General features: G+C 33.0%; 1 protein-coding gene across 1 annotated transcript; it reads right to left on the bottom strand.

The window, feature by feature from the left end:
- Nucleotides 1-134: 134 nt before the first annotated feature.
- Nucleotides 135-5,343, bottom strand: LOC116142374 (probable leucine-rich repeat receptor-like protein kinase At5g49770). The gene is made up of 19 exons (XM_031427796.1): nucleotides 5,009-5,343; nucleotides 4,652-4,772; nucleotides 4,495-4,566; nucleotides 4,314-4,388; nucleotides 4,158-4,229; nucleotides 3,909-4,070; nucleotides 3,741-3,815; nucleotides 3,585-3,656; nucleotides 3,406-3,477; nucleotides 3,258-3,326; nucleotides 3,084-3,158; nucleotides 2,911-2,982; nucleotides 2,681-2,818; nucleotides 2,115-2,587; nucleotides 1,873-2,025; nucleotides 1,645-1,784; nucleotides 1,345-1,564; nucleotides 1,003-1,238; nucleotides 135-916 (listed from the first exon to the last, which is right to left on the bottom strand). The coding sequence occupies exons 1-19, from the start codon at nucleotides 5,133-5,135 to the stop codon at nucleotides 407-409; spliced, it is 2,934 nt and encodes a 977-aa protein (XP_031283656.1). The 5' UTR covers nucleotides 5,136-5,343; the 3' UTR covers nucleotides 135-406.
- Between the last annotated feature and the right edge of the window lie 9,923 nt (nucleotides 5,344-15,266).

Below are 15,266 nucleotides of genomic sequence, written 5' to 3'. Positions count from 1 at the left end.
AGCGAGATGCTGTTGTTGTTTTAGCTTTAACCGCGAGAAGTTGAAATGGCTTGTTGGAACGAGTCCTTGGAGCTTTCCTGTATTGAATTTGAACACCAGAAAACAACTCTCATCCTATAGCTCAATGCAAAGAATAGAAAAATAATATAGTCTTATTCTCTTTCTTCTTCTAAGCATAGTCACAATCTGAGACAATTAACAAGTCACTCTTTTCGCTAAATAATCCTAACTTTAGCATGACAGGATTGAGTAAACTATATGAATTTGATTTGATATCTAACAGCGACAGAACTTGTTGCTCTGGAAAAACAATCAATGTAAACATACAACATTTTCGTAACGAAGACAAAATATCTAAAGATAAAAAATTAAATGAAAAGAGGAAGATCAGCTTGAGACTTGTGTGTTACTTGGGTTCAACTTTTGCAGAAAGTGTATATCCGCCACTGTAATCAAAGGCATGATCACTGTCATTGACATCCTTTTTCGGCAAGTTTTCGCCATAAATTTGTCTAATAACACCTTTTGTAGAGTTAAAATCTGTTGCAGATGATGATGCTGAAGTTGAGTTTGTGTTCAATCCATCATTCTGTAAAAGGGTTTCGATTGCCTTAACCACCTCACTCATCGTCGGACGATCTGCAGCTGATTCTTCAACACATTGCATTGCCAAATCCAGAAACCTTCTAAAACCTATAAGTCCTGTGTTTCTAATGGTTGGATCCATTATCTCCTTCAATCCATAATGCTCTTCATCACTCTTATCCATCATCATTCGAACTTCACGGACAATGTACTTTCCCTTCTCTATCGGTTGCCTAGCCGATACAAGTTCTAGCATAACCACTCCAAAACTATACACATCACTCTTCTCCGTTAGTTGTTGAGTCATGTAATATTCAGGATCGAGATAACCCTGCAACCGGACACCATTTCGACATCAATATGAGTAAAATAAAAACCTATAAAACCCAACAAAAGATATGGATTTTGTATACTTACCAGTGTGCCTTTAACTTGAGTTGAAACATGTCCTTTTGCACTGTCTGATACAAGCTTAGACAAGCCGAAATCTGCAACCTTAGCTGTTAAATTTTCATCCAACAGAATATTGGTGGACTTGATATCTCTGTGGATGATAGGAGGATTTGCAAGCTCATGTAGGTAAGCCAGTCCTCTCGCTGAGCCAAGAGCGATGCGAAGTCTTCGTTTCCAATCAAGATGAATGCCGGATCTCCCTGGAAATGTAGAAATGAATTCTCTTTAGCATGATCAATGTCAAAAACTTATTTTTTCGTGAAATATTGAACTGTCTGTTTTCTAGTTCAAGAGAAGGTCTAGTACCTGACAAGCTTTCCCTAAGAGTTCCATTGGGGAGAAATTCATAAACTAGCATCTGTTCTCCTTGTTCGAAACAGAAACCGACAAGGCCAACGAGATTCTTATGATGAACGCGCGAAAGCAATTCGATTTCAGTCTTGAACTCAAGCCCTCCCTGCATTGATCCTTGCTGAGCTCTTTTGATTGCCACTACTTGTCCATCAGAAAGCATTCCTCTATAGACCTGGAGGGCACATAACAACATCACTTAGCAGCTTTTTAGATCCTCTTCAGGGAGTAGAAAATAGAGCAAAAATCATTTACCTTGCCGTAGCCTCCGGACCCTATCTCATTGCTTTCGGAGAAATTACTGGTGCATTTTTTAAGTTCATCATAAGAGAACCATCTTGCTCCCTTCAACTGTGGTGCACCTCCACTGTCTTTGCCACTGGGTGCCCAGGATGCTGCAGAGCAAAGAATATAACCGATATGACTAAAACTTTCTCATGTTGCTCAACTAGAAACATACTGATTTGACAGAAGATGAATTACCAAATGGTTTACTCATTCCGATGGCTCTTTCTGCACGTTTCTTTTGCAGGAAAGCGTATATCCCGATTCCCAGAAGGCCTAGAACCAGAAGGGCACCTCCACTTGCTATGCCAGCGATCACACCAGTGCTAAGAGAAGCTCCTTTATGTGACTCTGAAACATATTTGTTGTTTGTCTAGTCAGTTCATCATTCTATGACGTAGTACTAATTTTACACTGAATAGAGAGAAGCAGTTAGTTACCTGGAAAAGGATAAGGATTGGCGATGAAATAGTAGGGACCGAACTCCTTGGGAGGCTTGTAGGTTTGATTACTGAACTGAAATCCTATCCTCTGAATTTCTGACCTGTTAAAGTACTTTCCGGTAGACGGAAAGAGTGCAAGCTGCACTTGAAGGTAGTCATCGGTATTGAAGAAGGGATTCTGAAGAAAGACTGAACCAGGATTGAGCTCCATTTTCACCCACATGCTCATCTCTAATTCATGAAACAGGCTCACATTGGACAATTCCCTAAAGGAGGGTCCTCTGAAATACATTGTCCCTTCAAATGGATAGGCACATTCACAGCTCTGAGGGCTGAGCCTCTGATCTGGCGGACATGATCTGCCTCCACAATTAGCCAGGCTGGTCGAATATGGTTTTGCAGTTTGTTGCTGAACCTGGCAGTAGTTCATATTTGAGAGATCTGAGGAGCATACAGGATTCCCTACAAGTCTGAAGAGAATAACATCGATCGACAAGTAAGAATGATGCAATGGATAAACACATTATCACTCGATGAAACTTAAAGCTTACAAAATGTCTTACATTAATGTATAGTTTTTATATCCTGAATCCACTGTTAGTTTAGAGATTTTGTTGTTCTGAAAATCAACAAGCTGCAAATCTGGACCAATGGTGTCTCCTAGGTTCAATGTGTCATTAAAAGAGTTGTTCCTCAGTTTCCTGCGAAAAAGTATAAGAACTAAATTAAGATTCATAGCTTTCTATTTCCCAAAATCATTTGGAAACTTCTGCTGGTCTTAATAAAAACTTACACTTGTTGTATTTGCTGAAAACTGAAGATTTTCTGTGGAACAGTCCCTTGAAGTGACCCATGTTCGACAATCCTGAATAGAATATAGAATATAGAGCTCCAGAATGAGATTTGAAAGTGCTTTTGAGGGAAGTGATTTTCAGAATTTTAATCTGAGATTGACAGAAGACTTACAAAGTGGTGAGTGATGTTAAGGTTGAGAACCAAAGTGGAGCTTCTGATGGATCAAAAGAATTGTTGCTAAGATCCCTGAAAGGTAAGCCATTGATCAGAGAAATTCTCCACGAGAAAAATATTTTTTTTGTGAGAAATCAACTGAAAATGGTAAGTTTTGTGTCTTTAACTCACACATAATTGAGGGAATTCAGTTGACCGAAGTTTGGAATAGGGCCTGTTAGATTGTTGTGAGCTAAATTCCTGAAAGAGGAAGAAAATTGATTAACCAGCAAACTTTCGTATTAAAAATTTCACATCTTCTTGAAGAACAAAGACTTACAATTCATTGACGCTTGAAAGGTTATTGAGACTTGACGGTACCTCTCCTGAGAGATCATTTCTATCAAGCCGGCTGTTGCAGATTGAGAAAGTTTCAGTTAAACGAATTCGATGAGATGCTGACCGAAATCACAGTGTGAAAATGAATAGAAAGATGAATATGAGGAGGTTTTTACTCACAGAACCTCAAGAGTCTGAACAAGTCCTAATGTGCTGGGGATGGTCCCGGTAAGTTGATTTCCATCAAATAATCTGAAAATGGAAGAACCGAAAGCAGTTGGCAGATGGAAAGGAAAATATTAGAAACCGAGCGATGCAGGGTGGATATCGACTTACACATGTATCAGTACCATGTCAGAGCTGAAAAGTTGAGGGGAAATGGTTCCGGAAAGCTGGTTCTTGTTAAAATGGCTGCAAATCACAGAATGAAGTTATTGTTTGTTAATAAGCTTAGCTCCTTTAAACACAGTTTTTGTTGTGGAACTGGAAACAAAAAGTACTCACAAGTGTTTAGCATTTTTAAGCTGATCCAATCCTGGAGAGTTGGGTGTCGAAACTGGGATTGATCCTGTCAACTGATTGTCTGCCAAGTCAAGCCAGTAGAGATTGGAGAGTTTACCTAAAGAAGGAGGAACTGTACCGCTGAAGTTGTTCGAGTTCAGAGCCCTGGAAACGAGTCTAGTTTTTAGCAAAGTGAACATACAGAAAACTCGCCAGTTTGTGATGTTGTTAAACTGTTAAAGCTATTCTTACAAGAAAGAAAGCTCTCCCAAATTGCCTATTTCATCAGGAATGTCACCGGTGAAACTGCAGCCGGCTAAGATTCTGAAAGATGGCAAACAAAAACATATTTCATCAAATCATACAAAACAGAAGAACAGATTAGCACGTGAGGCAATAGGATCTTACAGAATATTCAGATTCAGGAGATCTCCTATCCGCGGAGAGAGCGAACCTGTTAGGTCTTTGTTAAATGACAGGTCCCTGAGATCAAATAGATGCATAACTTCAATTACCATGTGAGAGCTAGCAACAATGAAATATGCAGTAAATCAACAAACTTTCAAGAAAATAAGAGAAGGAAACTGACAAGGATTTCAATTCTGTAAGCCCTCCAATGTCTCCACTCAGTTTCCCTGCCAGGCCCATGGTTGATAATCCCCTGAAAACATAATGTACAAAGGCCAATGAGCTTTGCTTCAATTGTCAAGTTGAAGAGAAAGTAATAGAAACCAGATCTTACTCACAATTGAGTCACCCTTGAATCGATACACTTAACTCCGTCCCAGGCTCCACAAGGGTCATCTGAGTTTTTCCAGCTTGGAGGTATATTTTGCCATGAATCCTTCAACGATTGGAGCGCCGCAGCTGCACCACCACATAATCTTACAGTCAATATTATATATCTTCTCAAGAACAGTTCGTATACATATGCAATATGTTCATTAAATTTGGCATTGCTTTTGCCATTTCTAACACTACTTTATTCATAAACCGACTAAACACCACCATTCAGCCAATCCAGCAAAGTATACAATCAAATATGCACAAATGACTCAAAATACTCGTACAAATCAAACACTACAAGTTGCAAATCACATTACCATCATTAGAGTCAGTAACACAAGAAACAAACTGAGCTTTGAAGCTAATCAAAGCGACGAAGACTACGAAGAGCAAGAATCTGCAAAAGGGTGCCATGGCTGAGAGAGCTTGACTGAAATTTGGCATATTAAAAGATGATCATTCAAGCACCATTGAAGAAACAAAGAAAGAAAGTTTCACACAAAAATATGAAAAGGGTATGTCCTGTTTTGGTTATAGAATTGATTTCCCTTGTCTTGGAAGTCAATCTAACCATCTCCACTACTGGCCAAGGTCATCATCATAGCGTTTTGTTCACATCTTCAATCACTTTGTTTATGTCTCTAGTTATAAAGGTAATGTTCCCTCTAAACAAAGTCTCTTTCAAACAAAAACAAACAATTATGATTAACCAAATGCTATAGCTACACTTGATGGATCCTCCGCCTGCCTGCCAAAACAATGGAGATTTATATATATATATATATATAAATATTAAGCCTTTTTTTTTAATACAAGTTTTCTCTTAGCTTGCATTGCATGTATATTACAAAGGATTTTCCTATGGCTGGTTTCTAGCTCAAATATAAATAATGGAAAAAATATAAACATTATAATATTTTATGTGTTTTTATATTGATTAAGGGTGTGTTCTTCTCCAATTTTTTTAATCACAAACCGCGTGCTACTTGTTCAGTAATCATTTTCGTTTTTAAAATTCCAAAACGGAGGAAATATGTTTTGGAGAGAATGTTTGATCCATGTATAAGGCAAAGATCATAAAATACTTTGTTTTCATTCTCTTATTTTATTAGCTTTATATGGAAAGATAATGAATGCATTTTCTCTGTTTTCATTTTTGGATATTGTTTTAAATATAGATTCCAATATTTGATATTATTTTTTTGGTGATCGGGGGTGTCCGAGTCAACTTACGCATACCTTAACTAATCCCTGCAAGAACCAAAGAGAATCGAGTCACCTCTATTAGTAACCGAGGAGAATCGAACTCAAGATCTCTTAAGTAATACACCTAAGAGTCTCTATCACCCCGTTCGACCATCCAGAAGTATTTAATATTTGATATTATTAGCCACTCTTATATCCCCTATCACAAATTTACTATTTATAATATATTACTAATTTCATATATCATGTTATAAATCTATGTTTAATTTGACAAATCCATATCATAGATTTTTTTTTTTTTTTTTTTAATTTTGTGTTCATTATGAATACTAGTTAGAATCACTCTTTTAAAGTGTCCAATGAACATGAGTGAGTATGTTTAAAGAATGCTTTACTTTCTTCAACCTTCATCATCATCATACTCATAATAATTAATAATTTCCCACTAAGCAATTCCCCATCAAGATAGTTGGCAAGTAGTTGTAAAAGGGTCCTACTTTGCCTTATTTTTTTTTCCAACAATTACTTCACCAATTGAGATTGGGAGGCTAGCACAAGCCAAAGACAAATATAACATGTTATTCCACACTACTTCAAAAAGATTCCTTTGGGTATTTTTTTTTTTTTTTCCCTCATTGTTCTATGTGAAGGGAAAATGTTCTTTATTTCAAATTGGATATTCTTATTACCTAACTCTAGAAAATTGAGAGACACATCAAATAGTTGTAGTGATAACATTATCATGTCCATATAGATCGTAAGTAGTATTGTAGTCGTTTTAGATTATTGTTAAGTCAAAAAGATAAGAGATGATCAAATTAACTTGGTTAGAAATTATAGTGACCCCATAATTAAAAGGTTTACCCATTTTGTATAAGTACTTTTTCAAGAGTTTATTACCTTTGTATAAGACATCAAAAAATAGCATTTCATGGTGAGATTTTAATATCATTGTATAAGACACAGTATAATACATTTCTTTTGTCGTGTAATCTTTTCTGATTGTCAAATTAAGGAATAAGATGATCAAATTTATATGATTATAACTCTTAATGGTCACATAATTGAAAGGTTTGATTAGTGAATATTATAAGGGGATAACATAACCCTATCCAAACAATTCTTTTGTAATACAAAATTATATAAACCAACTTGTAAATAAAATATTTGTGTTTATTCATTTTGGTGTTACAAAAGGGTTAGCTCTCTAGCTAGTCAAAATACTCCCTACAACATTACAAATACATGATGAGTATAATAATATGTAGATTATCATAACTCAATACATCCATTTGATAATTGGTGAAATTATTGGTATTTTATTTTATCTAGATCTAGATCCTTTTTATGCTATTAAAAATTTGATAGTATTTTGAAAAAAAAATAAAAATGTCATTTAATGGGATAAGTATTTAAACCCCCCAAGGTTTAGCCGAATCTAATAAACCCTTTGTAGTATTGGTAATTACTCTGTACCTCCTTGTAGTATTGATAATAACTCTCAACCCCTTATCGTCAATGGTTTTTTTTTTTTTTTTTATTTACTTTTAACCATAGAAAGGGTAAATGGCCTTAATGCCCTCGCCTCTTATGCCCATCGATCGCAACCCACTCCCTTAACTTTTACTTCATATCTAGCAGGCCCCAAAACCCATGTTAAGTTTAAAAAATTATTAAATTATGTAAAGTATCACAAATTTTAATAAGAAAATAGAAAAGAAACTAAAAATAAAATAAAAAAAGGGAAAAAAATCCGAAGAAATGAAAAAAAAAAAATCTGGAACAATGAAAAGAACAAGAAATATATGAAAAAAATAAATAAATATATAATGATCTAAGAATTGAAAAACTTACTTTGTAAAAAGTTAAAATCTTAGAATTTTTTTTTTAAATAATTTTTATTTAGTATTTGTGTTGTTTAGTTTTTTTTTTAATTTACTAGTTATTTACCTTTTTTATTTAAAAATGAGTTGTTAATAAAGTTTAGGATAAATTACTTAAGTTCAAATTATAATTAAGGTAATTCGTAGTTGTGTTTGGTTAAATTCAGTTAACTTCCATATTTGTTAGGGTTTATGTGGTAATTTTGAGAGTTTTTGGTATATAATAATTTTACAAGTTTCAGGTGGTGCAAATATTAGCCCTTTGTAATTATGAAAACTTAGGTGTATTTACTGTTTATCCTTGGTTTAATTAAAACTAACCAAAAAACTTTTAGGGGGTTGACGACAAGGGATTTAGAGTAATTACCAGAATTGTTTTAAAACCCAATCTAGCCTGGCCGGTTGGATTGGTTGGATCGGTTCAACCGATGGGCCAGGCCAGGAGAGTAAAAAAACTAGGGGGACTATTTGATCCAAATTCACTTGAGATTGGACCGAGGTACTTTAGCAACCCGTCGGTCCAACCGTTTTTTGGAAAAAAACTGGGTGACTAAAATTGCAGAAAAAATGACTTTCAACTAGCAAAAACGGCAACTTTCGGGGGGCAAACATGAATCAGGGTTAGGGGGTTTTAAATGGTGGATCACGGTGAGTCAGGAGGTGGTGTTTGATTAAGTTTTAGTTGTCGGAATTGCCGGAATTTGGCTAAGGAATGGCAAAAACCTAGCTTCTAATTGCCAAAAATTGGTGGGTGGAATGGCTTGGGAACTTTGGAAGTTTTGTAACAAAGTAGCCGGTGAGTCCAATGGTGGCGATGGTTGGAGTTTTTGTTGCTCAAAATGGCCGAATCTAGCAAAGGATACTCGAAAAAACACATTTTTCATCCTCGACGATCGGCGAATGATGAGAAGGGATAAAAGGTATGATTTTGAAGAGGAGATGGTGGGGGTTCCAATGGTAGTGACGAGGGTGATTTTGGGTGAGAAAATAGCCGGAAAAAGAGGAAAAAAGGCCTACGTTGATGCATGCTAATGTGCGTAAAAACAGTGACTATGCTAACATACGCCGAAAACAATGACTATGCTAACATGCGCCAATTCAAAAATTTTGAAATTTTTTTAGGTGACACATCACCAGTTTGATCCATTGGTCAAACCGGTTAAATCGGTCAACCTAGGACCCCATTACTTTGCCAGGTTTAGCCCCGGGTTGGTTTTTAAAACATTGATTACCCGTACCACAGATAATTTAACAAGATTTGGCCAAACCTTAGGGGTTGAAGTACTTATCTCAGGGTGCATTTGGTTCAAGGAATGTTGAATTACTATAATCTTATATTACGTTGAAAATTAGTTAGAATAAATGGATGGGTATATTATATTAATATGTTTGGTTAGGAGGAATAAACTAGTGGGTATGTTATTTAAATTACTAAATTGCCATCTTTTTAAATATTAATATAATATTATTTTTATTATTAATTTTTAAATATTTTTTAACCCCCAATATTTCAAATTTAGCTAAAACACCCCCGCTTATATAAAACTTTAATTTATAATAAAATCACCCCCACCACCATGCCACCACCGCCGGAAGTTGTCAGATGTCTCTTGAAGTCATCATGAGGCCTTGATATGGCAGTTTCTGACCATATTGATGGCCGAAAACGGCCATATCAAACTAGATTTGGCCATTAACGACCAAATCCCTAGCCATAATCTGCCAGATCTCGCTGAGATCTGGCCATTAATGACCATGGATCTGGCCATTAATAGCCGAATCTATTCTGTCCATTAACGGCCAAATCTATTCTGGCTAGAATAGATATGACCATATCTCATTCAGATATGGTCGCTAAAGGCCAAGTGTCTGGCCATTAACGACCAGACCCATCAATCTAGTTGAAAATGGCCAGAATAGATCTGGTCATTTCTGGCCAGATTTGCTTTCAATATGACCTTTTCGACCATCAATATGGCCAGAAATGGCCATATCAGAGCCTCCTGGCGATGGTGGGCTACTCTTGGCAACTCCAGGTGACTTCTGGCAACTTCCCATGGAGGCCAGCGGTGGTTTGGCTAGCGGCAAGTGGGTGGGGGTGGTGGCTTGGGTAAGCTAAAATTTGTTTTGATTTCAAGGGTAATTTTGTCCCAAAAGTTAATTAATTGGGGTAAAATGGTAAAAGCAAGGTTCATATAAATAAATTTAAAAGTAAGGGCATTATTGTCCTAAAATTTTATTAATAAGGGATATAATTTAACAAAAAAAAAAAAAAAAAATACCCTAGTAACCTTACAATACCTAAGAAAATAGAGGTAATCAGATTACCTCCAATATTACCAACAGTAACTACTATGGGGGTGGTTGGTTCAAGGAATGTTGGATTACTAGGAATATTAGATTATTGAAAAGTTAGATTACCTTAAAGATTACTGGGAATCTTTAGGAAAATGTGTTTGGTTAATTGGTGGGTATGTTATATTAATTTGTTTGGTTGGAAGAAATAAATTGGTGGGTATGTTATATTAATTTGTTTGGTTGGGAGAAATAAATTGGTGGGTATGTTATTTAAATTACTGAATTATCCTCTAATTAAATATTATTTTTAAATATTGATTATTATTTGAATTATATAACCCCCCTGCATTTCAAAACTTAGCAAAAATAACCTCATAATAAAAGTTTGGAAAATAACAAAGCACCCCCACTAACCCAGCCACTGTCGGCCGCCAACAACCTAATGGCGCACGGAAGGCAGGAAATGGCCTCCGTCCTGCCTTCCGTGCGTCGTATGGTCATTTTCGGCCAGAGATGGACAAACGTGACAGATCGGCCGTTGACGACCAGATCCGTCGATTTGGCAGTCAACAGCCAGATCGGTAGTCGTTGATGGCTAGATATCTTATCGAAAATGGCCATATTAGTGCACGACGGTCATTTTCGGCCTTCCGTGCGTCGTTTTGGTGGCTACGATGACTGGTCGCAGCAGTGGTTGCCAGCAGCAAGTGGCTGCAAGTGGGTGGGGGTGATGGCTTGGGTGGGCAGCAATTTGTTGTGAATTCAAGGGTAATTTTGTCCAAAAAGTTAATTAACTGGGGTGAAATAGTAAAAGCCATATTCATGTAAATAAATTTAAAAATAAGGGCATTATTGTCCTAAAATTTTATTAATAAGGGATAAAATTGTAACAAAAAAAAGATAACCTTGATAATCTTAAAATACCTAAGAAAATGGAGGTAATCAGATTACCTCCAATATTACCAATAGTAACCACTATTGGTATTTGAAGATTACCGGTATCTTATATTACTTGACAACCATATATAGTAATCAAGTAATGTAAGATGATTTAACCTCAGTAATCTCACATAACCCCCTAACCAAACGCTCCCTATTGGTATTTGAAGATTACCAAAATCTTATATTACTTGACAACTAAACATGATAATCAAGTAATATAAGATGATATAACCCTAGTAATCCCACATAACCCCCAACAAAACGCCTCCTTATTTTAATTATATTAAATGACACACTAACATGACGGTCATTATTTTATTTTATTTTTAAAAAAATTGAAAAAAAAAGAAGTTTGATTCTATATTTTCAAAATTGAATATCGTGTTTATTATTCTTTTGTAATAATAGTATTTGCAAATAAAAGTAATCGAAAAGTTTATGTTATTATTTTCTTAGGATAAATAAATATGGAATATTATAATAAATTAGAATGAAAAAATTAAAATAACTATTTTATGCTTTCTAAGTTCTCAATTCTTAGTAATTCATGAAATTTTCTAATTTTTCTTTCTAAAAAACAATTATTACATATTTTCGAGGAAAAATAGAGAATGAATAAAGACAAAAATGAAAACACTTTTGCAAACTATATCATGGATATATACCTTTTTTTGCAAAATGAACCCCTAAAGTTTTTATCACAAATACCCTTTTATGCTAACCTTCTTGTTAGGTTTGTAAAAGAAGGGGTGAGCACGGGTAGCGGGTAGAACCAGAACCTGGGAATAGAACCGAAATCGTTACTAGAACCTACCCGGAACCGACACTATGTGGGTAGGTTCCGGTTCCAATTTTTTAGAACCGACATTGTGCAGTTCCGGTTCCGGTTCTTGTGTGTGGAGGAACCGGAACCGGAACCGGAACCTGGAAAAAGAACCTAAAAAGGGTATCCTGTTTGGAACCTGTAACGGGTACCCTGTTTAGAACCGATTTTGGAACCTGTTTTAGAACTTGTCTTGAAACCTGTTTTGGAACCTGGACTGCAATGAAATATTTGTGAAATGTGAATAATGGGGGGTTTATATTATTTTACATATAAAAAAAATTAAAATAGAAAAAATTAAATTTTTATAATAACCTAATTAAATAAATATACTAATACAATTGTACTTATTACATATAAATTATACCATATTAAAAACTTTAATATATTAATATTAAAGTTTTCATTAATTAATTGAATAATTGGAATTATGGTCCAATTAAAAGTATTTTAAATTTTTAATGTTATTAAAAGAACTATTTTTGAATAAAATAGTATATTTGATTGAATAATAATATATTTAGTTATTTACTTCAATTATCAAGATCTAAGTATATTTATAGTAAATTAACAATTAATTAATTATATATGATAGATTGATAAATATTAATAAATTTAATTACTAGTTAAATATCATACTTAATCAATTATAAGTTTATAACAGTACATTATAGTTAAATGATTATTTAGTTAATTATAATTTTATAACATTACTTAATTGATTTATACTATAATTAATTATAGCATTACATTAATTGATTAGTACTTAATTAATTGACTTATAAGTTATAATATTTAGTATATTACTTAATTAAATAATTAGAAATTTAATTAATTATAGCATTACATTATAGATTTATAGTATAATTACTTAATCAATTATAACATTTCATTATAAACATTAGTACAAACTTAATTAAATGAGTAAAAAATTAATTAATTATAATATTACATTAAAGATTTATAGTATGATTACTTAATTCACTATAACATTACATTATAGTATAATTACATAATTAATTATAACATTACTGCATTACATAATTAAATGGTTACTTAATTGATTGTGACATTATATTATAAATATTACTAATTACTAATTTACTACATAAACATTAGTAATTTAGCATAATACTTAATTAAATTATTAAAAATTTAATTAATTACAATATTACATTATAAATTTATAGTACGATTACGTAATTAATTGTAACATTACATTATAATTAAATGATTACTTAATTAATTATAATATTCTATTATAAACAAATTAATTATAATATTATATTAAAGATTTATAGTATGATTACTTAATTCATTGTAACATTTCAATATTTNATTAAATAAGTACTATTCCATCTAACAGGCATGTCTAATGCAAAAGTTCTAGGAGACATATTTGATTTTATACAAGCGTCTTGAAATTCAGCATTTCTTTTATTACTACTAGTAATCCAAGCTAAACAATCTCTAATTCTATTAATATTTTCTTTAATTATTTTCGTACTACTTTTCACAATTAAATTAATAACATGGCATGCACAACATTGGTGAAAAAACTTCAAATTGTTATATAAAAGATAATTACTTTGAAAATAATCTATAACTTTACTATTAGAACTTGCATTATCTAAAGTTAAACTTATCACTTTACTAACAACATTATAATCTTCTAAAACTTCAACAATTTTATTATAAATTTGTTCACCACTATGATCAACGTTCATTAATCTAAATCCTAATAAAGATTTATTTAATTTATATTCATTATCAAAATAATGACTAGTCATACAAATATAATCTTATTTAGCTCCACCGCTCCAAATATCGGCAGTTAGAGCCACACTGACATGCCAAATATGTATTTTATTTTTTAATTCTAATTTCATTTTTTTAAACAATTTTATTAAATAATTTCTAGTTGCAGTTTTAGAATAACTTTTAAATCCTGAAAAAAAAATGAATTTTGGACAAATCTTTCACAATATTTATCTTCAGCCATATTAATAGGTTGATCAGTTGTAGCAATATATAAAGCTAACTGTTCCCTATATATATCAGAATTATAACGCCAATTAGTACCCATATTAGTTATTTTAGTTTGATTGCTTTCTCTATTTTCATGTTGATTAATATGTTTATTAGCATGCCTTTTTAAAGTACTAGTACCATTACCTGAATCAGCTTTATAAATATTTCCACAGTATTTGCATCTCGCTTTCTTGACTTGAACGCCATTTTCTATCTCGTAAAACTTGTCGAAATACGCCCAAACGTCTAATGTGTGTCTGTCTTCGCTTTCGACGGCAGTTGATGATCTCGCCTCAGCTTGAGATGAAGTTGGACGAGCACGACAATTACGAGGACAACTTCTAGAACCACCGGGAGTTGTTGGAATCGGGGGCATATTTTGAGGTGTATCAGATTCTAAGAATGGGAAAGCGGGACTATTTGAATCTCCTCTTGCATTTATGTTAGTAAAATCAGCAGGACTAGGACTAGGATAGTAGTTTCCATCATCATTGTAATTAATGGGAGAGAAATATCTATCTATTGTAGTTGAAAAAAAAAATTGATGTAGAAGAAATAAAAATTAAAGAAAGAGAATTGGAATATGGAAATTGGAATTTGGAATTTGGAAAATTAGAAATATGAATTAAAAATTGTAAAAACTAATAAAAATACGAGCAAATTGATAACAAAGAGATTAAGAGAATAAATGAATAATTGAGATATTAGAGATTAGAGAATATGAGAGAATGAGAGAATTTGAGTTGTGAGAAAAATGTGAGAGTTTATGGCCAATTTATAGGAAAAAAATGGGAAAGAAAAATGACGAAAAAGACCATTCCAACAGCTATAAGACGACTATATTTCAAGGGTAAATGGGTAATTTTAAAAATAAAATAAAATATTTTTTTTTTTCGGCCAACCCGGCGGGTTGGCAGGTCTCTTGCAAAAGAGACAAAACAGCAACCCGGCCCGCCCGGGAGTTGTTGTTGGGTTCAACCCGCTTCTTTACCGGCCGGGTTAGGGTTGACCCGCCTAACCCGGCCCAAATGTTCCACCTCTAATCCATACCAATTTGGTGTGATACTATTCATCTGCCACAAAACATATTTTATTTCCTTATTTTTGTTAGTTAATTTTTTTAATTTGTATTTATGTTAATTTGATTATTATTTATATTATATTTATAATAGTAAATTCATAATATTTATATAATTCAAAAATAAATCACTAACAATATATTTGTGATGTTGGCTTTTTTTTTTTGACATTTTATATTAGATGTAATATTTTTTTATATTAAATGTAATATTTATTTGATTTAATAAATACGTAATTTTATTAAATTAGTATAATTTTTAAATTTAGTATTAATTAATAAAAATATTATGTCTAATATTTAATTAATATATA

The sequence above is a fragment of the Pistacia vera genome, unplaced genomic scaffold (genome assembly GCF_008641045.1).
Source record: "Pistacia vera cultivar Batoury unplaced genomic scaffold, PisVer_v2 Contig407, whole genome shotgun sequence".
NCBI lineage: Eukaryota > Viridiplantae > Streptophyta > Magnoliopsida > Sapindales > Anacardiaceae > Pistacia > Pistacia vera.
Note: the sequence above shows the minus strand (reverse complement) of the source record. Positions and strands in the feature narration are given on the sequence as shown.